Source organism: Andrographis paniculata, unplaced genomic scaffold (assembly GCF_009805555.1).
Source record: "Andrographis paniculata isolate CXL003 unplaced genomic scaffold, ASM980555v1 Contig18END, whole genome shotgun sequence".
In the NCBI taxonomy this organism is placed as follows: Eukaryota; Viridiplantae; Streptophyta; class Magnoliopsida; order Lamiales; family Acanthaceae; genus Andrographis; species Andrographis paniculata.
The window spans coordinates 607,355-627,919 of record NW_026137468.1 but is presented as its reverse complement, the minus strand read 5'-3'; the positions used below and the strand labels follow the sequence as shown (position 1 = coordinate 627,919).

General features: G+C 32.9%; 2 protein-coding genes across 3 annotated transcripts; one reads left to right on the top strand and one right to left on the bottom strand.

Annotated features, from left to right (window-relative positions):
* Window positions 1–59: 59 nt before the first annotated feature.
* LOC127240716 (pre-mRNA-processing-splicing factor 8A) lies at window positions 60–11,217 on the bottom strand. Its single transcript, XM_051259539.1, has 26 exons — window positions 10,742–11,217; window positions 9,766–9,889; window positions 9,565–9,657; window positions 9,038–9,428; window positions 8,312–8,798; window positions 7,423–8,213; window positions 7,234–7,319; window positions 6,944–7,126; window positions 6,545–6,859; window positions 6,085–6,389; window positions 5,550–6,004; window positions 5,311–5,437; window positions 4,975–5,216; window positions 4,739–4,862; window positions 4,469–4,658; window positions 4,276–4,383; window positions 3,916–4,169; window positions 2,944–3,560; window positions 2,757–2,863; window positions 2,386–2,640; window positions 1,822–2,295; window positions 1,541–1,702; window positions 1,257–1,454; window positions 884–1,162; window positions 557–799; window positions 60–463 (listed from the first exon to the last, which is right to left on the bottom strand). Exons 1-26 carry the CDS (start codon window positions 11,047–11,049, stop codon window positions 272–274), a joined length of 7,110 nt encoding a protein of 2,369 aa, XP_051115496.1. The 5' UTR covers window positions 11,050–11,217; the 3' UTR covers window positions 60–271.
* A 5,557-nt stretch (window positions 11,218–16,774) lies between these two features.
* Window positions 16,775–19,170, top strand: LOC127240631 (adenine phosphoribosyltransferase 5-like). 2 transcript variants are annotated; one of them, XM_051259423.1, is made up of 7 exons: window positions 16,775–17,036; window positions 17,250–17,360; window positions 17,686–17,778; window positions 17,888–18,037; window positions 18,166–18,224; window positions 18,677–18,747; window positions 18,851–19,170. In XM_051259423.1, coding segments are annotated over exons 1-7 (576 nt in total). In that variant the 5' UTR covers window positions 16,775–16,945; the 3' UTR covers window positions 18,852–19,170. The 2 variants fall into 2 exon arrangements, with proteins under 2 accessions (XP_051115380.1, XP_051115371.1); XM_051259414.1 differs by having other exon boundaries at window positions 18,665–18,747.
* Window positions 19,171–20,565: the final 1,395 nt, after the last annotated feature.

Sequence of the window (20,565 nt, the reverse complement as noted above, 5' to 3'; positions counted from 1 at the left end):
GTTCATTCAAGTCAAATGCTAAATTGGGGGATTAGGGGGCCGGGTTGGACACGTGTCCATCACTACTGAACTGATGACATGTTAAAATCACGAATGTAGGATACTTAGCAGTTATAGCACACTACAAAATTGTACATAAAAGGGAAAGTGAAATGGATACAAAAGCATATACTTTGAGTACAAGACATATCATATGCTTGCATTTAAGCAATATAATATATATATATATATAGGTATGTGTCGTTTGAAGGAAGATAGTAAAAAAAGCCAATTACGTGAAGGTGTCTTCCCTGTCACCCTCAGCTGTTTCGCCTTCCTCCAAGTTGCTGAATTCCAAGAAATGAGTGGGCCGATGATCCTCGTGGTAGTATTCACGGGGCGTGCCAAGCTTCATGCCGAATTTCATACCTACAGTGTGCTTCACTCCCATGAAATTGTAATTCCAAGGACCGTTATCGGGTGTCTGCAGATTCGAGAATCAAGCATTATATAAAACGCAGGCAATGGCGACAAAAAAGGTAGTTAAGTTCAAAGTCGAAGGAAAATATTCACTTACCATGTAGAAACCAAGGAACCGGTCGCTCAAGAGCATTTGGACTTTTTCGTAGTACGTTGGCAGGTAGCCGTGGGGATTGTTGGCAGCGTCGGTATTGCTCTTCCCCCATTCGTATCCTGATGGGGTCAACTTGTAGGCAGTCAAAGAGCATGAACCAGGAGTGAAACTGCAAGTCAGAATTATGCATTTCTCTCCATCCCATTGTTTGTTGTTGGACAAGACTCGGGCATGGGCAGCAAGATCCTATTTTATGTATATTTCAGAAAATGTAGGGATTAGGCAATATGATGGAAAACAGGGGCATAAAAGAGTTGAATGCTGACTGACCTGAGGAGACAGCTGAGGAAGCTCGTTTGGCTGTGTGTGCATCCATCCTAAAGGCTCCAAGTCGTTCAGGAATTCGTGCTCGGGAAGTGCTGATGGGAGATGCACCTGCTGGTGAGTACCCCATTGCGGTGGCATAGCAATACATCGGATCTCCTTCACTTGGGGATTGTCCGGAGGACTTACACCGTAAATGTATCCAGCAATTTGTGTGCGCAGGTCGGCTATGCATATGAACTTCTTCAAAATATTCTTAGGCATGATGTAAGTATACCCCGTTTCCTGCACAAATAATTAGTCCAGCAGGACATGTATTATCAGCGAAATCTTTGGAGACATACAACACGGGTGGCACCATGAAAATTTTAGTAAGTACCTTAATGTCTTCTGAGTTCACATATATATGATTCACCCTGAGATATAGATTGGTCGCCGAGATAGCTCTCACTCGCCAGTCGGTCTTAGATCCAAATGCAGCCTGTTCGTAAGGACTTGTGGTGGTAACAATTAATTCCTCTCCGTGCACATTTGTGGTTCTTGTGGTGACAGCTGTGAGCTGGCTAGCCTCCTTGGCCTAGAAAAGAAAACATAGATTAGCACTAGATAAGCAAAGAAAGAAAACTGAGACAAATAAATGGTAAATACGACAGGAGTGCTGACCTGTTTCTCAATCTCAGCAATTTGTTGTCGCTGTTGTGAAGGCGGAGTAATCTCAGCTCCCAGAATAATATCACGGATCTCAGATTGTGTAAGCGCAGATGTGTTCACATTATTCTTCTTGGCATAATCAGAAAGAATCAGATCTCTGAGGGCAACTTCAACCTGCATCAAGAGAGGATGTACATCTAAGAAATGCATTGCTTACTAAATGCAGTATGCACAGAAAAGTTCGCTGCAATTTTCTGTAACCTTGCACCAGATATTAATATAAAATCACTAACCTTCATCCATTGTTCGTCTGATAAAGAGGGCCAGATATGATGGGGCTCAGTGACAACAGTCTTGTCAGGTTTCAGCAACATTTTTGCCTTCTCATTGTTTACATGAAGCGCTCGCAAAATCAATATAAGCCTGGAGAAGGCAGTGTAGGATGAGATACTCTTTAACCAATCATCATATATGTTGAAGAGGACCATTTGAGGTTCCGTGGCCTTCAGTATTAGATCACCGAATTTCTCGATCTTCAAACAAGCTTGGAAAGGCAACTGCAGCTCACTCCCTTTTATCACAATATTTGGGAAATCAAGCAAGTGAACCTCAAGGGGATCCAACATTCCCTTCCGTGTCACAATGATCTGCTTTGGTTGTTCTTCCACAGGCAATGATCGGACAAGAGCAGCAACTTCTTCAGCAGTTTTCCACTTGGCCAGCTGACCAAGACGTTTTTGCCCAGCCCACACACTAGTGTGAATCACCTGCAGATTTAGAAAAATAGGAACAAATGTCATGAGTGAACATCAAAATATGGAGAAAGAGAATCCAAATTAAAAAGGTGATGGAACAACCTTCAGGAAAAGCTGACCAGTCCTTGGGTTGAATATAAAAATAGCGCCATTGATTGGTTTAGTTGTCAAGTTTCCCTCAAAAGTCTTGTGTATTGTGACTCGATACACATTTGTGTCATCAACAAACCAAATTATCTGATTGCTGAATATCTCCCCGTAGTTCTGAGATGATAAATACGGCTCTGTAGGTTCAGAAGAATACAATTGCAGCCCTTTCCTTATTCGCTCTCTTAAAACATACAATGCCGGATTTGACTGCACAACACAAAAACACATTACTCTCTCTCTCTCTTCTCAATTTAACCAAGAAAGAGATCAAACAGCATATCAATCATAGTTTAAAAACAAAAAAATTATTCAATGCATTTTACCTTCATGATCTTATTCATAGCCTGAGCAAGTAATGGCTTTGACCCAGGGAACCAATTTCCAAAGGCTGAATGCAAATTATATGCAAGATCAATTCCAATCATAACCCCTGCAAGGATAGTTATCGTGTTAACATAACATGAACTTGCCCATTTAGATTTACCATAAAAAATTAAGGAACCAAATTACCAGTTGGAGATGGATATATGGACATATTATCTGTTGTGTAATCCATAAACTTGGCCCTGGTATACCGCTCAATATCATGGGAGTCATAATCACCCCAACGAAGCTGCACATCAATCCAATACTTATTACTAGCTTTCTGGTCAAACACATCTTTCGACTCTGCCACAAGACTGGGCTTTGACATGGGCCATCTATGGGCAGCAAAAAGTAGAATGTCGGCACATGAGCTGTTCATTTTGTAACTCTTTCTAGGGTGAATGGTTTCCTTCTGAACAGTCTCAATTTCCAGAGCATCAAGCTCCTGATCCAAAACCTGGCAAAGATCCATCACCACACTTTCGTGTATTTTTTGCCACAAGTGAGCACGGAAGATCTGAATCAGAGATATCTTCAAAGTTGGTATCTTCCCATGCATGAAAATTCCAGTGAGATCCAGTTGCACTTGGAAACCCACATACACATTTGCTCTGTTTATAGTGGGTGACCACCAAAGGGTGAACCTTCGGTTCGGTATTTGATTGAGCCCAGATCTTTGGGCATTAGTCAGCTTCTTATACTTCATAGACTCCTCAAAACCAGAAGCCTTCTCCCAGAAAAGACCCTCCCATGTTGGGAAGCTGCAAAGCCGGACAGTAATAGTAACTTCCATTAGGAAACATTCACAGTCATTAACTTCATGAGTATCTTGCAGGTGGAATAAAACAAAAGGATGAAAATAAAACAAAAATCCAGCAAGTTGAGGTAAATATCCAGTCTTCACAAGATCAAAGATAGAAGAAATACAAACAAGGCATTAACAAGTCCATATTCCATGACCAAAAACTAGAAACCGTTAAACTAAAAGAAAATAGTTAAGCATAAAAGACAGAGCTCAGACAGTTCATCCAAACCAAGGATACTAGATTATAGAAACAGTAAAAAAATAGGAAGGAATGAAGAGCACTAAGCATACAGATGAATAGGCGAACTTACTATGTTCCTTTGAACAATGTATGCTCCAGAATTCCTTCAACACCTCCAAGAGCTTGAATAACATCAGTTCGATAATTATTCAAGTTCCAAAGCTTTCCATCATGTCTTTGGTGTGTCCACCAGAATGGATTTTGTTTTAGTACTTGATACTGCTTGAAATCTGTTCTTACACGCCACCCTTTGTCATATGCAAGGGTGTGACGGTCTTTCTGAAAGAGTGTGTTAATACGTGGTATACCACGATCCCATGAATCCTGAATATCAGAAAAATGCATGGATCATAGTAATAAGCAGACTTAAGAGAGACTCCAGACATATAAGATAAAGGCATGGATAATGAGAACTAAATGTCAAACACACCTCCAAATCCTCAAGGGTTAGTCGCCTATTCTGGGCCTGGGCTTCCTGTCTTTTTAATGCATACTCAGCCCAGACACGCTGAGAATCTATGAACTCACTCTCCCAAGGCTGCCAAAGCCAAATCAGAGGGTCAGAAGGGATCAGTTTAATAACTTGATTAAAAGATGGTAGAGCAAGATATGATTCAACATACCTGAATGTATCGATACAAATTGGGAATCAACTGGTCCTCTTCATGACTCATTCCGCTCCTAAAGTGAGTTACACCAACATCAGTCTGTTTACTGTACCTAAGGTCACTCTGGGGAATCAAAATGTGACCCATCGACAGCATACCAAGTCCTCCAATTTCCTTGGGTGTATAGAAGATGACAGGTGGGAACCTGACACCACACAAATATTTTTTTAAGTACAGAAATGTAAATATTATAATAAATACAGAGAAACAAATAAAGTACATTACCTGCTAGGCATCTTGGAATTCAACCCAATTTTAATTCGAGTTTGTATTTTATTTTCACATTTAACAAGCAAATCCAATAATTCTTGCGTGTGCACAGTTGCTTCTCGGAAATATGTCATGAGGCCTGCAGCAATTAAACAAATTTTTTCAGCAGGAAATTACCAGCAAGAAAGCTTAACACCAAGAGAATGAAAGTGAGGATTAGAAGATTAATACAATTTCAAACACTCAATTACCTATAAGAGCTGTATTCCACTTGTTGACAATCTTAGTAAATGTTGTGGAACCTGAGGACATGAGAATCTGTCTTACTCGGTTCTCAAACACTTTCATGTGTTCATCATCAACACGCAAGAAAGCAACTGCAGTCCTTTCTTTTGTTTGTTCATTTTGGAGATTCCAAACTCCGTCTCTTGTGTTGCTGAAAGCCTCCTGCGTCATTCTTATCTTGGGCAAGATGCGCACCTCAAAACCACACCTATGACCAAAAAGCAGCTTATCATTATAGGGTTAATTATTACATTTATTAAATAGGTAACAAAATCATATAACCAGGGAGATGTTACACATACATGCTAAACAGCAAGTTTGGATTATCTTTGCTGTAGACGGAGACAAAGCTGTTCTCCCATTCAAGGGTTGTAATACTTCTTGGAAGCCGATTCTTCATATCCCAGAAGACACTTCGACCAAGATTAACTAAAAAATATTCCGCACAAGTTGTAGTCATCAGAACCCCGAAAATCCCCGGACGTGCAAATAAATTGATGCATCCAACAAATTAAAGGATTAAAACAATAAATAAGCATACCATCATGCTTCATGAGCCGCATTCTAGCATCCCGTGGCCAGCACTTCTTATTGTTGTAACCGACCATATTTTCATTGTTTGGATCTGGATGCTCTGTAAGATACCGCTGGATAAGGTCACGAGCCTCCTCATGAGTGAACCGGAACAATATATGCACCTTGTCTATGTATCGAGAGTACAAACGGATTGGGTGTCGTGTTTCAACTCTGGTATCATGATATGTAATAAACTCATTAGGCATCTGTGGTGGACCAGCTATCTCACTAGCTCGAGTCAGACCAAGGAGGAGAAGATCCAGGACAAGCCCATAGTATTGAACAACAAATGATGCAAACTGAAGACCACGTATGAGTCCATAGGAGTTTGTGTGGCTCATGTCCTTGTAGGATAGAACAACATTATTCTTTGCAGTGACATAATCAGCTATGTTATGGTCAAGAACCAAACGGAGAAGCCTGCACATACATGATATAAAGTTAGTCCTAAAAACCAGCTATAGCTCAAAAGAGCGTGAAAGTTCTTGGATTTTATCTACCTGTTGAGCATGGTTAAATCAATCTTTTCAAAGAACTTCTCAAATTTAGTTTGAAGCATCACAACACATTGGCCATCACTAGTGTCCCATATGCCTTGTAAGTTGTTTATGCCCTGGCACCATTTATAGACCAATAGTGGTGGTGGTTCTGAATCTGCTGGCTTTATCCAATTGGGGAAAAGGTGCCTTTTATCACCCTCATACCAAAGATATTGGTCTAGATATGCATCAGTGATTTTCTCCAGGGGTTCAATCTCATAAACAGGAATCAAATAGCTATATAAGTCCATGAATTCAATTCCAACCTGCAATACACTTGATATTTAGCTTCATATAAATAAACAAATAAATCAGTACATAACTGAAAAATGTCTACCAGTGTAATGAATAATGATGTGGATAACCGAATCATTTCGACATCTATGAAATTGCAAGAAAGAAGTAGTCACTACCATTTTACCTCTTTGAAGGCACGCTGAGTAAGCAAATGACGCTTAATACGTGACAAAGCTTCATGTGGGTTATCATAAGCTTGCTCAATCAACCCCAACTCTTCTCTCTGTTGTTGATTTAACCTAACAGCTACACTGTATGACTCTTTCAATCTCTCCAGGGCAAGAATGAGGAGCTTCGTATCATGTTTGTAAGACAAAGGAGGAAAAGGAATTGGAGAGAATTTTCTTGACTCCAGCCAATGCACAGTTGTCGTATATATGGCCACAGCCTCTTCTGGGGTGACATAAGGACCATCTTTCAAGTAGTTGTGCTGGCGCTCCTGTAAAAGAAGATAAGAAAACATTAAATATAGGCTTCCATATTTTAATCACATTTGCAAAGCATACAGTGTGGAGGTACACACCTGTTCTGCCTTCAACCAAAGTCGGGTCAGTCTTCCGAGATTCTTACGGCAAACAGTCTTATCAACAGTTGCTCCCCTTCTAATACGCTCACGGTTATAATGTGCAACATTTGTCCACCAATCAGCTTTTGACTTGACATAACGAAGTATCATGTTCTCAATGGGAACAGGCAAACCAGGTACCTTAAAAACAACATGCAGCACAATGTCAGCCACCATACAAAGAGAAAGCAGCATTAAGATCTAGCATCAAACCATTCCAAAGAACAAGGGGAAAACAGATGTAAAACCTTCCATGGAATATTTGCTTTCCAGCATCGCCATGCTTCACTCAAATGTTGAAGGATAGTTCTTGCTTTATTTGCCTTAATACCCTCTGCAATAGAAAGGCCAAAGTTAGCAAAATTAACAAACAAAAATGGACCACCACAACACATAAAGCGAGAACAAAGGAAAGACAGATATGGCAGGACTCTTGCCTGGCATGGCATCAAGCACATCATGCATAACAGCAGCTCGAAGCTCCAAATCAAAGTGGCTTTCAACACGTTGCTTAGTCACAGTTTTAGCCACTCCTTTTGAGTGTCTTCCTTCAAATTGTCTAGCAAGCAAATTCCCCAACCACCTTTCTAAAAGAGGAACTATGCCACGAAGGAAAAACAACCACACCCTCCACATAGGTGCCCAGAAACCACATCCAGGACCTTTCCCAACAGGCCCAGTATTAAAGCGGTAATAAATTAAATGTTTCAAGTCTTTGCACATCCGAATCTGCCGCATGAGTCTGTATTTGTAACGGTACATACCCGTTAACTGACCCACATGTGAAAAAATGTATTGCAACCCATCAGCCAACTGGAATGCGTCGACATTTCCCAAACGGAACTGGATATTTGCATCAACAACAAGCTTTGTCAAACGCAGAATCTCACGACAAAGATGAAAGGCGTTACCAAACCGTGACTTTTTTCGTTCCTTAGTAGTAAGAGTCTTCACAGGCTTCAAATTGAAATTGTAATCAAGATGGAGGTAGTTCAAATTTTTCCTATGGATCAGCAGGTTCAGCATATTGTACCCTTGCTTGCAAACCTGGAGACCTGCTTCAGCCCAATCAAGTTCGGTCGTCTGGAAAAATTTGGTAGCTTGAAGAGACCTAAATAAATGCTTCTTCTTCTGAGCCTTTGGCGGTCGATGATGCAGCTCATTCAACACAAAGCACTTCAATAGCTTCTGATAACTGACACGAACTTTGACAGGATATGATGGAGGACTGCCAAGAGAACAAAAAAGGAAAAGATCAAGCACTTAAAGGCATTGAAGGAAATGCAATTACTTTGTAAAACAGATCTCATTAAAAGCCTTTCTTACCAGTGTTCTTTGTACCACTCGGACACGAGAGGTATATCTTCAGCTCGTCTTGTCCGACCAGAACGCATGCTAAAGGGCCGTGGGGCAAACAGTAGTGAAATCCCAGCAGCGGTAGTGTCAGTATAAATTGGAACATCTGTAAGCAGAGGTTCAACTCCCTCAGGCAAAACAAAATCATCATCATCTTCGTCTTCATGAATTTTTTTATCTCGCCTATCTTTATTTGTACTTGTTATCGGGTGAATTAGAGGATCATAGTAGAATGCAGGCAAATCAGGATCCTCAGTTTTTATGTACATCACCATTGGAGTGTGATAGATACTGAGCTTTACTTTCCTAGGCCTATTATTATAAAGATGGGGAAAGGCAATCCTGTACTCTGTCCTCAAAGGCGATCGGATGATAAGCTTGTTAATGTCATTAAATTCATTCCAGTCCTCATCTCCTTTCTCCATATCACGATACAATGGCTCAAACTTGGGACCACCTGCAGAAGAATAATATACAAAGAAACAATTTACCATATAGATTCTTATATTATAGTAGTAGTATGAAATCAACTACATAGCTTACAGACAATAAACAATTGAAAAGGGTGTAATAGAATTGACAAAGAAAGAAGCTAAGAACATAGATCAAGCGCATAACCATCACATGTACATACACAATCATATACTGACAGACCAAACGGTATAATGCTCATCAGAAAATAAAAAATGATCATACCAGGTATGCACATGTTTAATGCTTTGGCTGTGAAAAACGATTCCATGTCGAAAAGGTAAAAATAATTGCGATCAATTAAATCCGAGAGTAACTGTCCAGCAAGTCGGTGCAGGGTTGCCATGATTGGAAGCGAGAGATGCCATTTCCGGTAACTGGGTCCATTAATAAGTTTCGTCTTAACAAGAGGTTTATGGTCGTAGAACCAAGTATAAACAGCTGAATCTTCTTCCTCATCCATTTCCAACTGAATTGGCTCCAAAGGATCTACGTCTAGAAGATTGTCAGCATAATCCAAGGGAGGCTCTTCATCATCAAAAGGTGGAAAACGCATTCTCTTGAAATGTCTTCTATCCCTCTTTTCTCTCCGCATCATAATCCACATAGTACCCCACTGACAAATCAAAATAATTAGATGCCAAACAATACAGAATCATTAGAAGCACCAGGTTGGATATCACAATAAGAAAATCACAGAAAGGTAGTTGGTAAAGAACTGAATTTGACGTGCACTGTAGAAAACATCATACCTGTGCTAAGTAAATTGGTTCAACAACCCATGGAATCTCATTAACAAATGTGATAGCCCCAGTAATATGATAAAGGATCTTCACTTCACGGACCTAAGAACACGAAATTAAAATAATTTTAATACGATCATAATTAAAAAGATCACCTACTAAAAGGCAATTTTCAGAAGGGACTGCCACTACTTTAGAATTTACAAATACCTGTTCCCAAGGCATGGGCATATTCTCCAAAAGTTTGTATACAGCATGGGGTACAAATTTAAGAGCTCCCAAATATACACGCTTGTCATGCCTAAATTTCTTTGATGACATGTCACCATGGTCCCTGCAAAAAAATTTTAAGTTCAATTTCAGTCAATTCAAGAAAAACATGGAAAAATATTAGACTGTGTATCTGTAAAGTGTCCCACATTGAAGTTTTGGATAGGTGCCAACAGCGATGCAAATAAATAAATGCCCCGCCATTTATGCAGCAGAGTCATCAAACATACTACTTTCATAATAACCCAAAACAATAATCAAACATCAAACAGCCATATAGCAGGAACCCAGGTTCACCCAATAAAAATACACAATAAACATCTCTGATTGATTTATTATAGAGAACTTGAGAACAGCACCACCTAACAATGAGTTATTAACCTAACTTCCAAGGAAATGGCCCATTGCCAAAAAGGCATCTAACCTGAGATTTCAAGAAACAATTCCAGCATGCAGTTTGTGGAAAGAATTAGCAAGATGAACATCGAAGGGCTCTATCCGAAGGATGCCCTAATCAAATAGAGCAAGATAACAATCTTGTGCAAATATCGCAACTCACTTGTAAATCTTAGGGAAAGGGCAAAGAATATATTATCTAGGTTCAAGAAGTATCATGCAGTCCAGAAACTGTTCGACTAGAATACTCGAGACAAAATCCCAAGAAAAACCAATTGCAGTGCCACAATGTTCGTCATTAATATATGGAAGAAAACAACTATACATAATATCATGTGTGGATTAAAATAGCTCGCAGATATCCCATTTCAATGAGCTATTACCAGTTCCTCGCAAAAACTACACTGAATCAAGTATGAACAGCGGAAGAAGTAACTGAAGTATATAGGACCAGATTTAAGTATTCAATAAGCAGGAAACCCTAGAATAAAAGGGTGCAATCAAACCAAGTAACACTAACCTAATAATTTTTCTAACATGTTCAGGAGGCATATCCTCCTTCTGCGCCTCAACAAATCCAAACTTCCGCTTATCACTATATCTCTTCGTGTTCAGCTGCATCCACTTCCTCGCACGCTCATCAAGCTGCGACTCAGTCGGCACAACAGTGTAAGACGGATGAACTGGCGGCTGAGGAGGCGCAACCGGTTGAGCTCCACTAGTTCCAGGCGGCGCCATAACAGGCGGCATCGCTCCACCCACACTCGTCCCCGGCGGCGCCGGATTACTAATACCGTCGCTCCACATCTCTTGCCCGTTATTATACATGATTTTATCTACCTACAACTCCACCAAAATGAACTCACTTCGCAAAGAAGTACAGCATCTGACAAGATACCCTTGAAATCGCTAGAAATGAATCAGGGTTTTGGAAAGCAGCGGGTTCGAGCATGAGTTTTCGACCTCTCCCCTCCGATTGAAGTAGTGAGTGAGCATTTGGGCGATTGTCTCTTACGACATCGTATTTATACTGTGGGCCTTTCTGCAAAGGCGGTCTGTGACCGCCTTACAGATATGGGCTTCATTTGTATGGGACTAACCCGAATAAAGTCCGGGTCACGGCCGCCCGGCCCATAACCTGATCCACGTTTATAATTGGTGCTAGGGTTTATTTGTTAGGATTTACTATATTTGTTTGGAATTGAATTTTAAATAGTAAAAAATTAAATTTAAATATTATTATATTATCTAATAAATAATGTCAATATAATATTTTAATTATGTATAAGAAATTTAATATATTTGAAATAAAATATTGTAAGTACTCCTTGTAAAAACAACCCAAAAATACAAACTACTTAATACATATAATTAGTTTATTCACTTATTATTTGTAACTAAAGAATTTTCTATAAATATTATTAGAAAAATACAAATATACATACATTAATCTAATATGTATATCATTCATTTGTGAAAAATCAATAATTCAACATAAAATTATTATTAATTTTTTTATATTATCAATTCAATTTTTTATACCATACATAAAAAATCAATTCATTTAAATATATTGAGACAACAAATTAAATATATATGTATGTATGTATCCATATACTATATACATACACATAGTCTATATACATTATTTTGTACAAGGAGCGGGGAGGAGGGGGCAAAGATCCCCTCCCATGTAATTTGGACATACTTTTAAAAGAAAAATTTCAATTGGTCACTTGTTCATACTTAATTAATATATTTAATTACATTTATGTAATGTTATACATACATATTTATTAGAAATATTGTGTGAGGTTATATATATATATATTGTATTTTTATAATATTTATATGAAATTAATTGTGAAAAAAAACTGTTTGTTGAAATAATTATAAATGTTATGTACTTCTCCATTCATATTGTCAAGTTATCAATAGAGAATAATTTATTTTATCTAAATTAATTGAAAAAAAAATTAAAATCAATTATGGTTTATGTTTTCTTTTGATTTATTTTTTCTTGTATCTTTTATACAATTTTCATGTTTCTATAAAATATTTTTTTACAAAACAGTATATTCATCTATTAATTAAATTAAAATACATAACTAAAATACATCCCATGTTGAAAATTAACTTTCTAATTAATTAAATATTACATCTGTAATATAAAATTAACTATTCATATATAAAATATTAATTTCTCTTTTTTTTTTAGTACCAATACGAGGTAGTAGTACATAAACGAATTACGAATAATTTTGATTAATTATAATAATAATAATGATAATAATTGACGTGCAACGAAAAGGTGTGTGTACCAAAACAAAAGTCTATGATTAAATCATTTTATTCATTAGAGATCTGATCCGATGCTTTGTGTGGGACAGTCACACAGACACTATTTTAGCCAAAGTCATCATTTGTTTGGTTTGGATTTGGATAATATTAATTGGTGTGATTTTAATTATATCATGGCGATTCATTTGATATAGCTACATATGTATACTATAGGGGTTTTTTTATATATAAATAATTATATTAATTATTATTATTATTATTATTATTATTATTATTAGATAAATTGATATAAAGTTTATCACCATTTTATTTTTATGACGTGAAAACCCGCAACAACTACTTGATTAATGCGTTCCTGCAAAGTAGGTTGAATAAAACAAAGTTACACTAGGTCGAATCATATATAAACAATAATCTTGGGTATGGTTTTTTTTATGAGTTTGAAAAAAAATTAATTTTAGTTTTGTATTAAAATAATATACAATTAAATGTTTTGTAAACAGAAAAATAGTACTCCATCCGTCCCACATCTCATGTCCATATTTTCATTTTCGTCCATTTCATTTATTTTGTCATTTTCTTTTAAAGAATTATACACTTTAATTTTATTTTAAAAAATTTAGTTTATATATATTTTTTTAATTTTAATTATACTAATCAGTTATTTTAATTTTAATATATAATTATTCTTATTATATAATAATTATTTTTTCTAATATATTTTTAATTATTTATTAAAGCGGACAAAATAGAAAGTATAGAATTTGATTGAAAAACCCCAAATAGTAAAAATATGAAAAAATAAATAAATAAATAAAAATAAAACAGAACCAAATGATGATGGGCTGATGGTACAACCAAGCGTGCGTTTAAATAGTGTTGTACCTTTGTGCCACCGAGGGCCCTATGATTTGAGACATTATTGACTTCTTATTAATTTTTGTTATTATCACTATAAAGTTGACTATTTTATGCAAGCTCTATTTTCTCTCTTTATATTATCCTCATTTTATTACATTAATAATTTATAATTAAATGTAAGTTGATTAATCATTAAATAAAAGATATTTCATCAGTTCGATAACATCTATATATGTTTTTTTTATATATACAAAGATTAATATATAACAATATATAGTTTAATATTAAATGAGATATATAACAAGTAAAATGGAATATTATATGATATTTATTAAAACTATTAAAAAATAATGTGTACTTAGAAAAAATATAAATAATTTGATTCTTGTTTGTTAAATTAATGGTAATAAATTTATGGACGAATTTTTTTATTTTATTTTATTTCTTGACATTATTTCCTCAATTATTTGTTAAATTAATAGCATTATTTCTCATTATTTTATTATCTATTTTTCTAGGGTAATATTATTATATTATTCTTATTTTTTTAATAAAAAATATTTATTTAGTTTTTGAGTTGTCCATAAACAAATAATAATAATAAAATATTTGAAATAATTCAAAACCACAATGGTGGTGAATTTAAGGTTTGGATTAGGTAATGTTATGTTTATATATATATATATATATATGTGAGAGTGTGTGTGGAAAAAATTTGATACTATTTAGTAATAATAAATTTGTTTTTTTTTTTTTAAAAAATATCATATATGACTATTTGTATTTATAAAACATCATGTATAGTGTTTGTAAATCAGTAATTGAAATTAATATTTTAAAGATTTATGGTGGCTTTGTTTAAAAATAAGAACATTAAAATTTTGAGTAAGTAAGTAATAATAATAATAATAGTTATTCAAAAAAATGGATATACAAGCAACATATATTTATATTGTTATGTCCGTCTCACATATTTATGTTACACTTTTCATTTATGTTCGTCACACTTTTTATTTTCGCATGTTCCACATATTACGTTATATTTTTTTTAAGTATTTTATCTTTTAATCATATTTTAAAATTTAAATTTTTATAATTTATAATTGTTTTAATTTTTATTAGATTAATTAGTTATCTTATTTTTAATGTTAATCTATAATTATATTTTAGTTAATTTTACTAATATATACTCCCTCCTTCCCACATACCGTGTCTGCTACACTGTAGATACGGTATTTTAGGAGGGGTGTAATTAGTAGATAATTAAGAATGTATTAGTAAAAATAATTATCTTATAATATAAATAATTATAAATTAAGATTAACATAACTAATTAGTTTAATTAAAATTTAAAGAAAAATTTAAAAGTTTAAAATAAAATTAAAATGTGTAATCATTTTTCAAAAAATAAAAGTGACATGAAATGTGGGACGGACAAAAACGGCAATATGAACATGGTACGTGGGACAGAGAAAATATTTAATAATCATATTTCTTATAAATTCTCGTGTCACGGATGGAGTAATTATTATTATTATAGTGATTATTATTATTTAATGAATGGAAATATTTATAAAATATTGCCAAATAGCAAAGAGATATAAGATGATTGATAAGATATACTCCCTCCTTCCCACATTATTTGTCCTTATTTTCTATTTTCGTCTGTCCCACATAACTGTCATTTCTATTTTTGAAAATATAATTATGAACTTTAATCGCATTTTAAATTTTATAATTTTTTAAATTTTAATTAAACTATTTACTTATCTTAATCTTAATTTACAATTATTTTTACTAAATAATAATTATTTTTACTAATACACTTCTTAATTACTTACCTAAATTTCCGTATCTACAGTAATAGTCCCATATTTTCTGGGACGGAGGGAGTATAAAATAATAGAAAAGAAAAACATGTGCATTTAACAAATAACAATGAAGCAATAATACTAATAGCAATATAGTGTATTTTCTATAATACTGAAATCATAGAATGGGATAATCAAATAGTCAAAATTAAATCAAATAAAATCTTACCAAACATTTGATAGTTATCTATATATTTGATACAAATAATACCTCATACTATTTGTTAAAATTAAAAATATGAATGATTTAAATTATATATAGTTATTTAATGTAGTTTGCTTTGCAAAATCTAGTTTATACATTATTAGAATTGACCGAAAATTTATCTAGATAGTTTTAAAGAATTGAACTTTAATATTAATATAAAAATATAAATATTTTATTTAGTGCTTTTAAACATAAACTCAAACAACATAGAGCATGTTTGTTCAGCGAGATTGTTAGAAATAATTTTTATTATTATTATTTTAATTAATGTATAAAAAATTGTATATAAAATATAAAAATAATAAATATTTACAGTGTATTAATATTTTTAAAAAAATATGTAAAAAAAAAAATTGTAGAAAGAACAAACCTAATAACTATCTACTTATTCACATTAGACAAATCATGTTTAACGAATAAAATTAAGAATTCACTAACACTACTAAATTATCACTTACATAAGGAGTTGTTTTAAAAGTAAAAATAAAATTAGATAATATTATTAATAATAAACTATATTATAAATAATTGTAAAATAAGCTTCTTTTTTTTTTAATATAGCCTTTTAAATAAAAATATATTAAATATAATATTTTATTAGCCCATTAATTAGTTTATTTATTATTTTTATAAAAAACAATTATTATCAAAATTTATGTTCATTTGTTAATTTTAAAAAAAAGTGTAAAAATATAATTATTTTATAATAAAAATATTAAAGCAATATTTTTTATTATAGAACAAAAGAAGAAAAATTGATGAAAGAGAATTAAAAAAAATGAAATGATAAAAGAGCATTACACAAGTTTATTCCGTTTTAGCTTAAACTAAAATCTAACATTATTTATTTATATTTTTAATAAAAATATACGGTTTGTTTCTTTTGATTTAGTTTAAAAAAAATTGGTTTTGATTTATATTAAATAATATTTAATAGAATATTTTGCAAAAAAAAAAAAGTATTTTTTTTTTAAAAATATCATAGTTCAAATAATAAAATTTTAAAAAATTGGGTTAAAAAAACACATCCATAATTGTATTATTTACTATTGCTATATATATTAGATCAAAAATTATATTTAAATTAAAATACAAATCAAAATCAAAATTTAGCTTTATATTATTATTATTTTTATTAAAAACAATAAATTTTTATTTTATAAGTACGAAAAAATAAAATGAAAAAATAATTATTCACCAATATATTGAGTAAAAACAAAAACATCAAATCGTTCTCTTTCTCTCTGTATGCATATATAAAATATATATATATAATTTCTTAGCTTAAAAAGTTGGTGTATAAATAAATAATGGCACCACTGAGCTGATGGATCTTCCTCAGTGGAGAGCTCCAACCATCCATACCATACATTCACCATCTCTCTCACACACACGCGAATTTTTTCTGAGAGAAGAAGACACACACAAAAGTGCTCTGAAGAAACAGCAGGAGCAGAGTTAAAATAATAGGAAGAACCTGAAGATGTTTGCAGCAGAGAATGGGCTAAAGGATGACCCTAGATTGAAGGGCATTTCTGACGCCATTAGAGTTGTCCCCAACTTTCCGATACCAGGTTATCGTATTCTATTGTATTTTATTATCCGCTCTGCTGAATAGCTGTCGCAGCTTCCATCTTTTGATTTTTAAGTTTTAATTTTTCACTTTTTTTCTCTGTTGCTGCTCATGTTTCTGTGCTTGAAGTAATTGTGTGCATGTGCGAGCACACATTTGGGGGAGTTCTGCTGTTAATTTTATTATTTATTTATTTATTATCTGTTGCTTGTAGGAATTATGTTTCAGGATATAACAGCAATCGTCTCCAAGCACAAGGTGTTCAAGGACATTATCGATATATTTGTAGAGAGATACAAAGATATGGACATTTCTGTTGTTGCTGGTAATGTGCTTTTTTTGCTCGATTTCTGGTAATTGCAAACACTTTCATGTGGAAATCATAATTTTCTGATTGATGACAAGTGCCAAATATAGCCACTTTAGCAAATCCAGAAATTATTGCCTACTTGATTTGATAGGAGGTTGTATTGTTCTGCAATTTGCATCCTGATTAAGTGTTTGTCAAAAGTCCTAAAAGAAAAGTAAGCTGCCATTTTGGTTTAGGTGCCAATAATTGGGAATTCTGCTCAAATTTGGTTGACTAAAAGCTTTGAATTGTGGAATAGTTGGTGAAATCTTTATCAAATTTAATCAAATTCTATTTATAGGGATTGAAGCAAGAGGATTCATATTTGCTCCTGCAATTGCATTGGCAATCGGTGTCAAATTTGTTCCTCTGCGTAAACCAAGAAAGCTTCCTGGTAAAATTTGGCCTTCTAATCGAGATTACAGCCTCATGTGGCATGTTCTTAGCTGACAATTTGGAATTTTATCTCTGTATTTGAATCATTTTGAGTTCAAATGTGGAAGGTGAAGTTATTTCTGAAGAGTATGAGCTTGAGTACGGGAAGGACTGTCTAGAAATGCACGTCGGTGCTGTTGAACGGGGGGAACGTGCATTGGTCATTGACGATTTGGTTGCTACGGGAGGGACGCTTTCTGCAGCCATAAGGCTTTTAGGTGCATTCATGTAGTTGAATTTTTCTTTTTTAGCACACACACATTAATTTGAGCTGTGTATGTGAACTGTGAGTGCTTGTTTGGTTCCTTCGAAATGCATTTAACTGTGATTATTTAATATTGATTAGAACGCAACGGAGCAGAGGTTGTCGAGTGTGCATGTGTTATTGGATTGCCCGAGGCAGAGGTAACTTCAAGAATTCCATTTTAAGTTTGCCCCTCGATGTGAATGCATATTTGAAGGAACATTCTATATGTGTTGTGTGGTTGCTGTGATTTACTCAGGATTTGGATGTGTTCTGTTGCGAGAGGAAACATATAGTATTTTGTCAATAAATCGTGAAATTGCATAGTAAATAAATTGAATGTGATCTGTCATCATCTAAGTTGAAAGCTGCCTTTGTTTAGACAGAGGCTTTTGGAGTTTTCGAGTTTTGAAAATATTCGGGAATATTTTAAAAACTAGAATTTGATGTGATTGTTTTTGAAACGTTATAATGAATAGTGCCAAAAGTTACTGTGATATATTGGAGCTTTGTTAATTTTATGGAATTTTTTCGACACACTTTATATCTCATTTCCACACATTTTTGTCGATTTTGAGCTTGAATTATGTTCTTATTTTAGCTTTATCCCCAGGGCCGATGCAGGTTGGACGGGAAACCACTTTACATCCTCGTTGGACCTCGCCAATACGGTCCCTTCTTTTGGTACTGTTTCATAACATCTAAGTGAACCATGACCTTAATGTTAATGGCGTTTGTCGAAACTAACAGCCTTCTTTTTAATTTTCTGTTTGCATATATTGATCAGATTGGGATTGACAATCCCTTTCGTGGCGAAACATTAATTGCTCCGAGTGGCTGCTCTGCTCATCCTCGTTAGGTAAACACGCTCCGAGCTCGATCCCTTATTTCATATTAAGGCATGCTCTATGAACATAGTAGTCTGTTGGATATCTGAGTTAGGATTCTCTACTTGTTGTTGATGAAATGCCTACTAAACCTCTTCAAATGCTAATAATTTACTGGAAATTTAACACCTGCCATTTGCTGTATCAGTGTTATGTTGTGTCATTTTTCGGCTACAGTGTATTCATTTGAAGTTTGATTTTAGTTTTTTTATGATTTGAATGTGATATTTTGTAACAGAAAAATTATATATATATATATATATATTTATAAGAATAACTGTAATTGATTTATAGTAAAAAAAGTGAAATCAAATATTATCCTCCCTCCGTCCCATTTGAAGGGTGACGGTTGTTTTTTGCACATGAATTTTTGAATATTAGTATTATATTGGATTATAGTAAAAGTAATGACATATCTGTAACGTATTGTAAGTTGAAAGGTTACTTAAGTAGACAGTACAATTACGAAATTAGAAAATAATAACTTTGTTTTGGACGAACGAAAATAAAAAATGCAACATTTCAATGAAATGGATGGAGTATTTAAATTATAGTTAGTGGATATTATAATTCAATGTATTTTTTGTTTATATTTTTGAATGAATGTATGTAGCTAATATAAAAAAATATATTATTGTAATGTATTATTGATTTTCGTAAATAGGTAATATATATTATATTATATATTTTTATATAATTATGTATATAGTATATATATATTAAGTAATATCCATAAAAATTGTATTAATAAAAATGTTTGGGTGTAATTGCATATGGGGAGTTTTTTCCAGGGTGTGTTCGATTGCATGATTATACTCAAAATTTATTATTTATCTAATTTTTTTTATTTTATTTTTTAAAAAAATTAAATTAAACATTTTTTTTTTTAATTTTTAGATTATACTAAAAAATAATTTTATATTCAAAACATTACATCATATAATTATTTCAATTCAAAATTTTTAATATTCACATTCCAATTCAAAATTTTTAATATTCACATTCCAATTCAAAATTTAAACTCCTAAACAAATTAACCAATGCATTTGGTTTGTGTTTCTATTTTGTGTATTAAATTGATGCAATATTTTATGTGATACAATAATTATTACTATAAAAAAATATATAGTGAAAAAATCTAAAATAAAAATAAAAATAAAAAAGAGCAAAAAATTCATGCATTTATAATCTACTTACATAGTACTCCTTTTGTCCAGCATAAAATTTTAAAATGTTGTATAATTAATAAATAATTAAAAAATATATTAGTAAAAATAATTATAATTTAATAAAAATAATTATAGATTAAAATGATTAAAATTATTTTAATTAAAATAAAAAATATAAATAATGGATTTGTTCTGTTATTGTTTTTGGTTGTTACCGTTTTTTATTTAAAAATATAATATACATATAATGATACAATACTATAAATATATATTATTATTGAATAATATTGACATAATTCATTTAACAATTTATACTCATGTTGCATAACAATCTATGGGTGTGTTCGTTTGCAAGATTTTGCAAAATTCTTACTATTCATCCAATTTTTTCTCCTAAAAATATCAAATCAAACACCTATTTTTTATTTTTTATATTATACTCAAAA